The 14,419-nt window shown below is 42.4% G+C and overlaps 1 protein-coding gene across 1 annotated transcript; it reads left to right on the forward strand.

Annotated features, from left to right (window-relative positions):
* Positions 1-10,212: 10,212 nt before the first annotated feature.
* On the forward strand, positions 10,213-13,897 carry MRPS14 (mitochondrial ribosomal protein S14; the record flags this gene model as incomplete). The annotated part of the gene is made up of 3 exons (XM_083360386.1): positions 10,213-10,287; positions 11,987-12,145; positions 13,590-13,897. The coding sequence occupies 3 exons, from the start codon at positions 10,213-10,215 to the stop codon at positions 13,770-13,772; spliced, it is 417 nt and encodes a 138-aa protein (XP_083216512.1). The 3' UTR covers positions 13,773-13,897.
* Between the last annotated feature and the right edge of the window lie 522 nt (positions 13,898-14,419).

Genomic DNA, 14,419 nt, shown 5'->3' on the forward strand with positions numbered 1-14,419 from the left:
TACCAATGTGGAGGGGAGCAGAGAGAGCTAACTCAGTGATAGAGCAATATTTGCACTGTGATGTGAACTATCAGCAGACCAATTGGGCAGAACCTCTGCCTTTTGCAGAAGTAGCTTACAATAACTCTGTACATAGCAGCACTGGATTTACCCCATTTAAAGTAATGACAGGAGCGGATTTTGTGCCTATGCCAGAACTACCATGTGGGGGCGGGGGGAGAGCTTCCTCATTGTCCTTAGTTGATTGGATGCATAATTTGAAAAGTACATGGGGGAAGGTGCAGAAGATGTTGGATAAAGCTAGGGAATCATATAAGAAGCAGGCTGGTTGGAAGAGGGCTCTCCAAGAGAGTTATAGGATTGGAGGCCATGTGTTTCTGTCTACTAAGTATCTCAAAAGCTGTGAAAGAAACTGAGTCCTAAGTACATAGGACCTTTCCCAAATGTGAAAATTATTAATCCAGTAACTGTGGAGTTATGGTTACCAAAAGAATGGAAGCAAGTTCACCCAGTATTCCATTGCAGCTTATTGGAACCATTCCAAAAATCCAGTTTAAGGCCAGACACAGAAGAACTTCCTCCTCCTATATTGCTGGAGGGGGAGAAGCATTATGAAATTAATAAAATATTAGACTCAGGAATTTCTAGGGGAAGTTACAGTCCCTAGTCCTGTGGAGAGGCTACCCCTCAGCAGATGCTGAGTGGGTAAAAGCCCAGGATGTTAAAGCCAATCCATTAATGTGTAACTTTCATGAGAAATACCTGTAATGCCGAAGGAGATGATGCTTCAGTGTTTGAATATGCATACTTATTGTTTCCTTATGTCTACCTTCTTTTCCAGAGGGCCGGCATGTCAAGGTTGAATTGCTAAGATGCTTGCTGACCTCTGTCTCTACTCAACTTGCCATACAAACAAGGGGGAGGGAGAGATAGGAAAGAAATGGGAGTTTCAAAAAGCCATCCATAGACCGTGAGACCCAAGGTCATCAGAAACAGGTGACAAGAGAAGCAGACCATTTCAATAAAAATCAAAGGGATGTGATTGGGCAACATGGACACTGGTGGGTGGGGGTTATGAAAATCACATGGAATATCTAGAGTTGATTTTGCTTCTTCAGTGACGGGATGTGTATTCAATAAAGATTATCTCTTATGGCACCTCAAGACCATAGAGTTTCTTCAATATTGAATTCGCCAGCCAGTTGACAAGAGGATACTATGCCCCATTTATAGAGTCCCAGAAGATGCTGTGTGAGGTGTGAATCTTATTCAGGATTATCCATTGCTGGTGTGACACCTTCTTTGTGAGCTCAAAGCAACCGTTTAGGCTTTCCATTGGGAATCAATGATAAAGTTGTTGGGCAGATGTTGTGCAAATGCTGGGGGGGGGGCTTCCTGGATTTGAGTCTTCTGACTGTTAAATGAGGGTGTGCACTAGTAGGAGTCAATTGTTCATAATTTTCCCAGTATTCTCTCACTAGTGCATCTTCAGTATTCAAGGCCTTTTTTTGCCGTCTGTTTTTTGAGTCGATTATACCCTTGGAATTCAGTAAAATGCCCTATTATACAAGAAGCATGTCCAACCTGCAGCCCACAAGTTTTTTGTTATACACATTAACTATATATTGTGTATGTGGCCCAAGACAATTCCTCTTCACTCAAGACAAAAGCTCAAACCATATTACACACTCACCTGCCTTGTAAATCCAATATGGTATGAGGTCAGAGTTGTAACTCCTGACATATTCTGCCCGTGTAGGGTTTATGTACTGAACTTGTCTTGGTACTGATTTATGCTGTCTCCTATATTCAGCCTTCCAGAGTGGCCAAGGCAGGAGCTGATGAGAAGGCGGCTTTCCTTAATATTTTTTTTTAATTGGTAGATATGGCTTGGTGCCATCTTCACATCACCGTTTCAAGTGTTTAATTTTTTCCCCCTTAATTTGATGTATTTGCTGTACCTTTTTATGATTGGCACTGCTCTGTAAATACATCATTACTCGTTTATCATTTTGTACAAAAATCATGTATGTTAAGGCTAAGTACCGCATGCTCAATCATGATCATGAAGGGACTTAGAGCTATGAAATGCTGTATTTGTAAACCGAACCATGGGTATACAGATAGGAATTGGGGGAGGGGGGGAAGGGAGGTTAATGGAGAAAGCAAATGTGTTGTAATTATAGAACTGGAGACACTAATGTCAAGGAGGCGAATGACCACATTTGTGCTTTATCGTGAACCTTCCATAGCATCATATTTTCCACTTGGAAGTCCATCCCACATGATTTTTATAAAAACTCACATCCCAACCACCAGACCTCTGTGGTGTCTAGAAACCCTTACTTGAGGCTTTTGCAATTTCTACTAGCAACTGAATTCAATATAAAGGCATTTATTTGCACTGACATCAGCACTGGGATGAAATCCCTGTGCATCATAACCTATCATAATAACTATTTTTTCCCTCCTCATTCCATTAAGATGCTTCAAAGAATTTCCTCAGATTTATGTATGCAAAAGATAAATAATACATAATAGTTTATTCTGGAATTTAATCGGTCTAGTAAGAGGGATACAGATTTCACATATTTTCCAAGTTAAATCAGGTTTACTCAAGTCTGAAGATGAATTTAGAAGAATTGACTTTTGTAACCTTCTTCTTTCAATTTGTAACCTTCTTCTAGCTCACTTAGCTATTCTTTTCAAATTAAAATTTGCTTTATTTAAAGAATTTACATGGCTACTTATTCCACAAAGTGATCCTAGGCAGCTCACATCCCAATAAAATAAAAAAAATAATAGAATTATAATACAATAAGTACAGAATCAGACAAGAAATTCCAGCTGACAGGGATAGAAGGCCCTTCTCGGCCATGGCTCCTGTCCTTCGAAACATCTTAACCTGAGGTGTGATCAGTTCCCATCTTTCTGGCCTTCCATAAGGGCCTGAAGACCTGGCTCTGCCAGATGGCTTGGGGCCCCAGTGGGGGAGCATCACATTGAACTTGGTTGAGTTTAGAGGCAATCCCACCTCCTCCCTCCTGTACATCCTACACCCTCCCTACCCATCTTGAACTATAATTCCATTTTGATTGTAATTTTCATTCTCATTGTTTTAAAATCTCTTGTAATTTTAATGATTTTAATACTGTAAGCCAGAGTCATTTTGGAACAGGATAGGCTGCAAATAAATTTAAATAAATGAACAAATGGATGGATATCAATCCTTCATAAAAAGGTAAAGGTTCCCCCGCACATGCGTGCTAGTCGTTTCCGACTCTAGGGGCCGGTGCTCATCTCCGTTTCAAAGCCGAAGAGCCAACGCTTGTCCGAGGACATCTCCGTGGTCATGTGGCCGGCATGACTAGACGCCAAAGGCGCATGGAACACTGTTACCTTCACATTGTAGTGGTCCCTATTTTTCTACTTGCATTTTTACGTGCTTTCGAACTGCTAGGTTGGCAGAAGCTGGGACGAGTTACAGGCGCTCACTCTGTTACGCGGCACTCAGGATTCGACCTGCCAAACTGCCAATCTTCTGTCCTAACCCACTGAGCCACCGCATCCCTTTCAATCCTTCATACCAGGTACCAAAACAACGTAAGTATTAACCTTCTGACTAAACCCTTATCCTAGCTCAGTGTTTTGGGGGAAGAGCCAGGTATTTATGGTCCTCCATGAATAATAACTACACAGTGTGTTCAGAACTGATAGCAATAGTAGGCTCCCATCTGGAAACATCTAGAGATGTTTTTTATAGTCCCTATGCCTGTCAAGAAGGCTATTGACTCAATTTTTTTAAAAAAAAACCCTAAAGGTTTTGTTTCTTACACTAGTATTGGGTGAAGAGATGATGTTTTACAATTTGGAAGGGGATGTGTAACAAGATTTAAAGCAAATGGTCTTCTCCAACCTGTCCCAGTTAACATGGCACTTAATAACGAGAGGGCCTAGGTCACAGGTCTGCAACCCGCGGCTCCGGAGCCGCATACAGCTCTTTCAGCCGTCTCCTGCGGCTCCTAGTCCTCTGCCATGTGCAGTCCAAAAACAAAAAAGTGGGACTAAAAAAGTTCAACCAATCAATTCAAATATGCAGGGTAGGTGCATATCTCGCCTTGGCTCCACTCTTCAGTCAAACCCTGTTCTGCGCATGTGCACATGTACGCCCATGCGCACACATTTTTTTGCGGCTCCCAGTTTTTCCTTTTGTGAGGGAACCGGTTCTGAGTGGCTCTTTCACTGTTTCAGGTTGCTGACCCCTGGCCTAGGTAATCAATTTTAGGAAAAGCTCAGAGGAGATGATAGGCCATGGCTAAATGTTTAATACTGAAATGAAGATTTCAAAGAAGCAATTCTGCATTACAGATGGAAATAAGCAAGTTTTGTAGAAGAAACCATGAAACCATGATGAAACATTAGGACAAACATTGGCTCGGAGAGTTCAGGAGTTCTATTGTCTATACATGCTCAAAGTATTGAAAATTAAAATGATTTTAGTGCCTTATACTAAAATGATTTTGGAAGTATAATTGAGGTATGATGGCATTACAGCAACTGAAATATGCAATTGGTTCAAAAGGAACAGAGCAATGCAGAAAAAAATCTACACCTGCTTAAAAATGCAAAGGAATTATTTCACGAATGTTAAAAGCATCCATATTAAAGTATGTAAAAGAATCTATAATAGCAATCCTATGGTTGGTATCATACTACCAATGCAATTTGCCAGAGATATAAAGTAGTAGACACAAATTACACTGCCATTTGCTGGCAGTTCCAGTGCATTTCTTCACCTGTATTTAACTATGGTGCACACATATCCCAGCACCCTCTTTTATTTATAAAATTTATTTCCCTCATTTGGATAGAAGCAAGATGCCAAAGGATTCTGTCCTGGGAATAGTATACTTTGAATTTTTATTAATGATCTAAATAGTAGATGGAAGAAATGTTCATTAAGTTTGCCAATACAGATGGAATTTGGGGAAATAGTAACAACAGACAACAAAACAAAATGCAGAATAGTTTTAGGAGACGAGAGAAATGGATGGATATTTCATGAAGATAAAAATGTGTACATTTTAGGCAGGGTGGAAATCAAGCACCCAGATACTGAATGACAGCTTAGTAATATCATATGTGAAAAGATCCTGGAATATAATGGATCGCTACCGTGTATCCCCGAAAATAAGACCCGGTCATATATTATTTTTGCTTCCAAGAGGTATTAGGTCTTATTTTCAGGGGATGACTTATATTTTTCGTGACACCTGCCTCACCTCACAGTGGCGGCACCAACAACCCCGTCCAGCAGAAGCCCACGTGGCTGCTGGCCCACTTCTTCTGCGGCCGCTTGGAGCAGGCTGTGCGGCACATTGTGCCACTGCCACCACAATGAGCCAAGACAGGTGGGGGAAGGGGCGGAGTTCAGTCAGACCTTCCAACTTTGCAAGATCTATTTTTTTTCCACAAGAAGTTGGAAGGTCTGACTGAACTTTTTTTAGTCCCACAAACTCCCTGCAGCAGGAGAGAAATGCGACAGAGATGGAAAGCAGATTAATGAAGAAATGCTTTCGGGAAGAGAAAGGAGCTGGGCGGTGGTGCACCAAACTCTACAGCAGTGACAGGAGGAGAAGCGGCAGAAAACGGGGCTGCCATTTCCAGAATGAAGAAGGGAGACGCAGGGCGGCAAGCAAGTCCTCTTCTCTGCTCTGCATCACTGTGCAGAGCTGCTCCCCTCCCCGTTCTCTATTCTTTCCAGTGGTGGTGATGGAGGGCTGGCAGAGGGAAGTGGCAGGGGAGGTTTGCACCACCCAGTCATGGCGCAAGCCATGGGAGAGTTGGCGGAGGTGGCTGCCACCAGGCAGGTGATCTGTGGGGTGAAGCGCAAAGAAAGCCTCTCCAGCAGCGCAGAGCTGCACCGAAGCCTTTCGCTGTCACTCCCCGCTGGCTTCAAAACGTCAGAGGAGGACCGGGCCTACCCCGCCCACCCTCCATAGCACGACAGTATGGCTTGGGAGGGGAGTGAAAGGGAAGGTCAGCGAGCAAGGAATGGCCTGGCTGGGGGGGGAGCGGGGGGGGGGGGCTGAAGTAAACAGGTGCAGGGTGTGTGGGGCAGCTCCACCCCCTCCCCTACCTGCCTTGCCTTGTTGTGGCGGCAGCAGTGCAACACGCTCTCCTGCCCATTGCGGCAGCGAGCTGGAATGGAGAGGGTTGGGTCCTAACTAGGGCTTATTTTGGGGGTAGGGCTTATATTAGGTCCACCCCCAAAAAATCAGGGTAGGTCTTATTTTGGAGAAAACATGGTAGTTGAATCTCAGCCACTTGACATACCTGCAAAAATGAAAGACAAAAACAATTTTAAAATGGATCAGCACAAGCATTATTTCCAAATCACAAGAAAAATAGAAACTGAATATCTATTTCTGCATATTCTTTAATCTAAATTCCTAAACGAAGTAGCCCCTCTAACTCTATGATTTTGTGATTTAATGATTCTATTTTTGGCTGTGATAGAATTGAAATGATTGTACCAACCCTCTAAAAATTCCCTCTTACATGTGAATAAGCACTACTTCAGTTATGTGAAGTCTGAAAGTCAGAAAACTGTAATTGTTGGTTGTAAAAGGACATGGCTGACAACAGCCCTTTTTTCAGTCACTAGCACCCCCTAAAGTACATTTTGATATTAGAGCCACAAGACTTAACTAATTGAATGAACCTTTATTGTCAAAGTACAACCATGTATACATTGAGATTGGCTGAGCCTCCCTTTGTGCCCCCCCCAACTCACAGTAACAACAAACCCACCATCTTATTACACCATGTGAACTAATTGCACAACACATCGGCCTCGCAAGTCAATTCTGCATAAAGTTTATAAAAAATTATTTCCTGTTCAAAAGCCTAACAGCCCATGGATAAAAGCTGTTTTTCAGCCTGTTGGTGCGGCTGGCTATACTCCTGTATCTCCTATACGATGGTAGGAGAGTAAAGAGATACCGTCCAGGGTGTGAGTCATCCCTGAGAATTTTCCTCACTCTTCCAAGGCAGCGAGTCCTGGCGATGTCATCCAGTAGTGTCAGGGGACAGCCCACAATGTCTTGTGCTGTGCTCACCACCCTCTGTAATACTTTCCTATCCGCGGCTGTCAGACCAGCATACCAAACCACAATACAGTGCGAGAGGACGCTCTCTATAGTAGACCGGTAAAAGAGGGTCATTAGCCGTTGTTCTACCCTGTTCTTCCGCAAGACCCTGAGAAAGTGAAGCCTCTGTTGGGCCTTTCTGGCCACCTGGGTTATATTAACTTTCCAGGTCAGATCTTAACAGAGGTAGACTCCCAAAAATTTAAAGGAAATTTAAGTCCTCTAAACATCTGTATTCATTGGAAAGAAGCAAATGTTCTACTCTGAAAAAACTTAATCTACTATTGCAAATATACAGTTTTTTTTATTTATTTAATTTATATACCACCCTTCTCCCGAAGGACTCAGGGCGGTGTACAGGGCAATAAATACCAAAAGTACAAAATAAAAAAAATTAAAACAAATTAAACAATTGTGCCTGAATACAATAAATTAATTAAAAACAGTAATTAAAACCCCAAACCCATCAGACCAGGCCGGCTTGTTCAAATAAATAAGTTTTTAGATCATGTCGGAAGGAGTGAAGGTCGGGAGCCATCCGGAGCTCAACTGGTAAACGGTTCCAAAGGTCTGACGCACCCACAGAGAACGCCCTCCCCCTGGGGGCCATCAGTCCACAGTATATTTTGCCAGTAGTGCTGTGGAACATCCAGGTGCTCTTTTGCAAACTTCAAACGTGGACAGATGAAACCAAAATTGAGTTGTTGGGGAAAAACACTCAACACTATGTGTGGAGAAAAAAAGGCACAGCACACCAACATCAAAATCTCATCCCCACTGTAAAACATGGCGGAGGGAGCATCATGGTTTGGGGCTGTTTGCTGCCTCAGGGCCTGGACAGATTGTTGTCATTGATGGGAAAATGAATTCCAGAGTTTATCAGGACATTTTGCAGGAAAATGTACGACCATCTTTCCGCCAACTGAAGCTCCGCAGAGGATGGGTGATGCAACAGGACAATGACTCAAAGCATACAAGTAATTCAACAAAACAATGGCTTCAACAGAACAGAATACGCCTTCTGGAGTGGCCCAGTCAGAGTCCTGACCTCAACCCGATTGAAATGCTGTGGCATGACCTTAAGAGAGCGATTCACACCAGACATCCCAAGAATATTGCTACACTGAAACAGTTTTGTGCAGAGGAGTGGTCCAAAATTACTCCAGATTGTTGTGCAGGTCTGATCTGCAACTACAGGAAACGTTTGGTTGAGGTTATTGCTGCCAAAGGAGGGTCAACCAGTTATTAAGTCCAAAGGTTCACATACTTTTTCCACCCTGCACTGTGAATGTTTCCATCTTATCTTCAATTAAAACATGACAAGAGCTAATGTTTGTGTAGTATTATTTTAAGCAGACTGTGTTTTTCTATTGTTGTGACTTACATGACGTTTAGAGCACATTTTATGGCCAATTCATGCAAAAAACCACATAATCCCAAAGGGTTCGCATACTTTTTCTTGCAACTGTAATTAGCTGAAAAGGAAGGAAGGAAGGTTTCACATGTATTTAAATGTAGTTGGCTGAACAGACACCACTTTGACAAAAGAATAAGGAGCTGGTTAATCTTTGGAAACAACTCTCTGATCTTTTGTTCTGTGTTGTGATTTCTGCTTGGAAACCCTGAAGCTCTGACCATTGGACTGGCTGACAAGCTTGATTTGGTGTTCAAAGACCTCGGATTGAATTTTGGCTTCTCTTCTGACACTGCTCAGGCACACTTGTATTTCCACAGACTCCTTAGATTTTGGATGTATGTTTCTAGTCATGCCGGCCACATGACCACGGAGACGTCCTCGGACAAGCGCTGGCTCTTCGGCTTTGAAACGGAGATGAGTACCGGCCCCTAGAGTCCAAAACGACTAGCACGCATGTGCGGGGGAACCTTTACCTTTACCTTTTTTTCTTTCCTTGTTATCTATATGGCCCTGAGTACATTACTCTTTTAATCTAACCATGTGTGAGTCGAAACCTGAAGGAGGATGGCTTGTTCCATACACACACTCTCCCTGCCTGAAGAATTAAAAACTTGTGAAACTACTTGCAGCCAGAGGCTGCTGAAGGTGTGTGTGTGTCTTACTTTGTTCTGTGCCTTGCCAGAAACGTGGGAGCATTTGGGGAAAACTGGAGCAAATAAAGGGTGGTTTGAACTGCCAGTTGACTGTTTTGCCTCTGTGCCATGCTCTGGGTCATCACATGGCCCTTAGTTTCATCTAACACTGTTACCTTCTCAATTCCCCATATCAGAGTGCTGAATTGTGTCAACTTCAAAACCAAGCATACAAACAAAAAACGCTAATCCAGAATTCCCTTTATGTATTCTATTAGTACATGAAATTAACAATTATGACTCCAGATTTGCTTACTAAATCTAGCTGCTTGGGTTAATATAACATATTAAATACATATTAATATAGAATGAAAAAAACACCCTGCTCCAATACTGGAATGCTCCAACACTGGAGACTTTTAAGAAGAGATTGTATAGCCATTTTCCTAAATGGTATAGGGTTTCCTGCCTGAGCAGGGGTTTGGACTAGATTCAGGGTAGGCAACCTTGGCTCTTTTATGACTCGTGGATTTCAACTCCCAGAATTCCTGAGCCAGCTTGGCTGGCTCAGGAATTCTGGGAGTTGAAGTCCACGAGTCATAAAAGAGCCAAGGTTGCCTACCCCTGGACTAGATGATCTCCAATTTTATTATTATTATTTGAGAACGCAAAGCAGGCATAATCTAGCCTTCTGGGTGTAACTATGTTTGTGCGAGTTATGTGTAGATAGATTATATATACACAACTCATACATACACGCACACATATACACACGCATATATTATTTACTACACACGCAAGGAGAATTTAATTCTATGGAAATAATAAAAGTTCCTACACTCAACCTTTAAAAAAAACCTCAATTCATAACATCCATATTTTGTTAAATTTTGCCGCCCATTCTCACGAACCTCGCTCGCTGCTTCCGCCCACTTCGGCTTCCCTTTCCTTCACGTCTTTTCCGCATTTTCATGCACTGGCGGGTTAACTTCTGCCTTGTTGCGAGCAACGCATGCGCAGTTCAAATAGTGTCGCTACAGGGAAGATGGCGGCAGTATCCTTGATGCTGCGATCGGCGTTTCGGCAGGTTAGAGTTGCGGCCGGGAGCGGCTGCTTTCCCTCTCGGTTCCTCACTTAGCGTGCGGTCCTCGTTACGTCAATTTTCACTTCTGCCGGGTGCTTTTCCCCCCCCAACAGTCGCTCCGAGATAAGCCCAGCCTTAAAAGTCAGGGATTTGGGGGCTGGAACGCTGTGCATGAGCCGTCGACCTCCCAAGAGTCCCGTGGCGGATTAGTGTGGTCTGCCCTTTGCAGCTTTTTAAAAGTTCTTATATCTTGCTCGTATTATGGTACTGAAAATGAAGTCGTTCAGAGCTGAATTACATGCTGTCTGAAACGGCGCGGACTAAAACTAACCAGAAGGTGCCTTAAATCAGCGTTTCCCAACCTTAGGAACTTGAAGATGCGTGGACTTCAACTCCCAGAATTCCCCAGCCAGCTATGCTGGCTGGGGAATTCTGGGAGTTGAAGTCCACGCATCTTCAAGTTCCTAAGGTTGGGAAATGCTGCCTTAAATCAAGCTTACGAATTGGGCACCCGAGGCCATCATGTGATTGTTCTCTGCTGTTGTTAGTTGCGAAGTCGTGGCCGACCCATCGCGACCCTATGGACAACGTTCCTCCAGGCCTTCCTGTCCTCTACCATCTTCTGGAGTCCATTTAAGCTCCCGCCTACTGCTTCAGTGACTCCATCCAGCCACCTCATTCTCTGTCGTCCCCTTCTTCTATTGCCCTCGATCTTTCCCAGCATGAGGCTCTTCTCCAGTGAGTCCTTCCTTCTCATTAGGTGGCCAAAGTATTTGAGTTTTAGCTTCAGGATTTGGCCTTCTAAAGAGCAGTCAGGGTTGATCTGCTAGAACTCGTTAAAGGAAGGTGCAGCTGATAGGCTAAAACTAAGAGCTTTTCTGCAGACTTTTAGGTATTGCTGACGTGCAGTCCCTGGCACCTCACATCATTGGCCATGCATGCAGTTGTTAGTTGTAGTTTATTTATTTATTTATTTATTTATTTTAATTCCATTTATATCCCGCCCTTCTCCGAAGACTCAGGGCGGCTTACAAGCTTAGCAGTAGCCTTCATTCTATGTATATGCCTGCTTGTTAGGGCTTTCACACACACCCCAAGCGGCATTATTACAAAGTCAGCTTAATTGCCCCCAACAATCTGGGTCCTCATTTTACCTACCTCGGAAGGATGGAAGGCTGAGTCAACCTTGAGCCTGGTGGGATGCGAACCTGCACTAATTGCAGGCAGCTGGTGTTACTTAAGGAGGCATTAGCCCACTGCTCCACCAAGGCAGAATTGAATTGAAGAAATGGTAGCAAATTGTTCTGTAAAACTCCTCTGCCACTATATAACAGAGTTGGAAGGGACCTTGGAGGTCTTCTAGTCCAACCCCCTGCTCAAGCAGGAGACCGGCTTAGACCATTTCAGACAGGTGGCTTTCAAGTCTCTTCTTAAAAACCTCCAGTGATGAAGCACCCACGATTTCTGAAGGCGACCTATTCCATTGGTTAATTGTTCTCACTGTTCGGAAATTTCTCCTTAGTTCTAGGTTGCTTCTCTCGCTTAATTTCCAACCATTCTTTCTTGTCTTGCCTTCTGGTGCTTTGAAAAATAGGTTGACCAGTATGGCTGCTTTGTTTTTTTTAAAGATTTCAAACATTAATACTTGCATCAGCATACCCATTTGCCTGAACAAAAGCTGATTGTAATTTCTTTTTATTAGTTCTGCCCCTTGCCATGTGCTGGTCAAATAAGAGGATATTATGTGGACTGGAGGATGGTACGTGATGTTAAGAGAAGGAAAATGGCTTTTGATTATGCAGATCAGAGATTACGGCTGAATTGCATTAGGAAAAATAAAATTTTGCCTAAAGAACTCCAGGTAAGAAGCATATTATTTTTGTCAAGGGGTTATGAAGTAGCACAACAAGAAAACTTGTTTGAAAATTTATCTCATATGCTTGACTTTGGGCAATTAATAGTTAAAACACCAAATTAAAAATAGCATTAACACCACTGTTTTATTTAATATTTAATATAACCATGACCGAGAAATAGGCTATATCAGAGCCCTAGGCTTGATGGCAAACCTAAGTTTGTAATGTTGTGTGAAAGGCCAGCAGGGTTGGCGCAAGTTTAATCTCTCTAGTGGAATGTTGTTCCAGGGGCTAAGCACCACAGCAGCATCTCTTCCTGGGCCCTGCTAGATGATAGTCTCTGGAAGCTAGGTTTCTGAGCAGCTGAATCCAACATGATGATGGGTAGACACCAGCGGGTCTTAATACTAAATATATAACAACAACAATAATAATATAATCCTCTTACATTAATTGTATCTATTGGGAATGTGATATTGTCCCCCTCTTGTTAAAGAATCTCAAATGATGTAAAATAGATTGTTATGTTCAGACAGTTAAATTGCAGTTCTTTTTAAGTTTTAAAAAATTATTTTCCTGCTTTAGTTTTAATTACTAGTATCCTTTTTAATAATAAGGCTAAGCGCTGAAGAATTAATGCTTCTGAGTTGTGCTGGAGAAGACGCTTGAGAGTCCCTTGCACTGCAAGAAGATCAAATTTTTGTTGTTGTTAGTTGCAAAGTCGTGTCCGACCCTGACTGTTCTTTGGAAAGACAGATACTCAGGCTGAAACTCAAATACTTTGACCACCTAATGAGAAGAGAGGATTCATTGGAAAAGTTGAGATGTTGGGAAAGATTGAAGACAGAAGGAGAAGATAATGACAGAGAATGAGCTGATTAGATAATGTCATTGACACAATGAATATGAATTTGAGAAAATTCCGAGAGACAGTGGAGGACAGGGGCCCTGGCGTGCTATGGTCCCTGGGATTGCAAGAAGTTGGACATGACTTAGCAACTGAAGAACAACATCCTTTTAATGTGTTTTTTCTATTTAAGATACTTTATGGTATGTTAGGCTATGAAAAGTGCAAAATGTATTTTTTGTTGATTAGCCATCTGTACATGCAATTAGAAAATTCTATGCAAAAAGTTCTAATTATTCAGAGATATCTTGGATATTTTAGTTGAGAAAAAATGGTTCAACTTCATATCTAATTCTTATTGGAGTAGTTAAAAGGATTATAGGACTTCATATGAAGGATTCAGTGTATTTATTAAGGGAAGAGAATAAATACAGATTTAAAATCCTGTGATCCCAGATTCTCTACCATGTCAGTTTAGGATTGGCAGTTCCGGTTAAAAACAATCTTTGAGATTCTTCACTCTCACTCTATGCAACATAATTGTACAAATCTTTGGTTAAGTATAGGAGGGTAATTTTACATTTTTAAAAAACTTATTGCAGGAAATTACCGATAAGGAGATAGCTGATCTGCCCCGAGATAGTTGTCCTGTGCGGATCCACAATCGATGTGTTCTGACATCCCGACCTAGAGGTTTGAAAAAAAGATGGAGGCTCAGCCGAATTGTCTTCCGCCATCTGGCTGACCATGCCCAGCTCTCTGGGGTACAGAGGGCAATGTGGTGAGCTGCAAGCAAGTAATCTTTTCAAACATCACAAAACTGAGTCCTGATTGAAAATTCTTGAATATAATTCATGGAATGCAAGAATGAGAGATGGTGAATGCTAAGCATGTTGACAAGGATGTCAGTTTGATATTATGAAAATGTGAACCTTCTTTTGCAGCTTAAGAGAAGAACAAAAAATAAACTCACTGATTTGACTGGTTCATTTCTTGCACTTGGAATATTTTTTTTAACTTTATCATTGCAATTTTGAAAAACAACACTGCAGGCTATAACCAAGTTTACATATGATAACTACTTGCAATAATTTCCTGACTTTTATAACATAAAAATAAGACTTCAGAAAAGATTAGGAGAGTTCTAGGCAGAGTAGAATAGTACTGTGTTCCCCGAAGGTAAGACCTGCCCTGAAAATAAGCCCTAGCTTGATTTTTGGGGGTGGGCCTACCCCAAAAATGAGACCTAGTTTTGGGGTGAGGTGCAGACCTGAAAATCAAGCTGAGGATGTGGAGCTGCCCCATGTGCCCCGCACCACTTAACCATGACAACCAAGCCCCCCATGAATTGACATCTGCCTCGCCTCACCGACCCACTTCTACAGTGCCCCCAGCCTGCATTTCGCCATCAGAGGCCTTCCGGAAATAAATA

The sequence above is a fragment of the Vipera ursinii genome (genome assembly GCF_947247035.1).
Source record: "Vipera ursinii genome assembly, chromosome: 3".
Lineage (NCBI taxonomy): Eukaryota > Metazoa > Chordata > Lepidosauria > Squamata > Viperidae > Vipera > Vipera ursinii.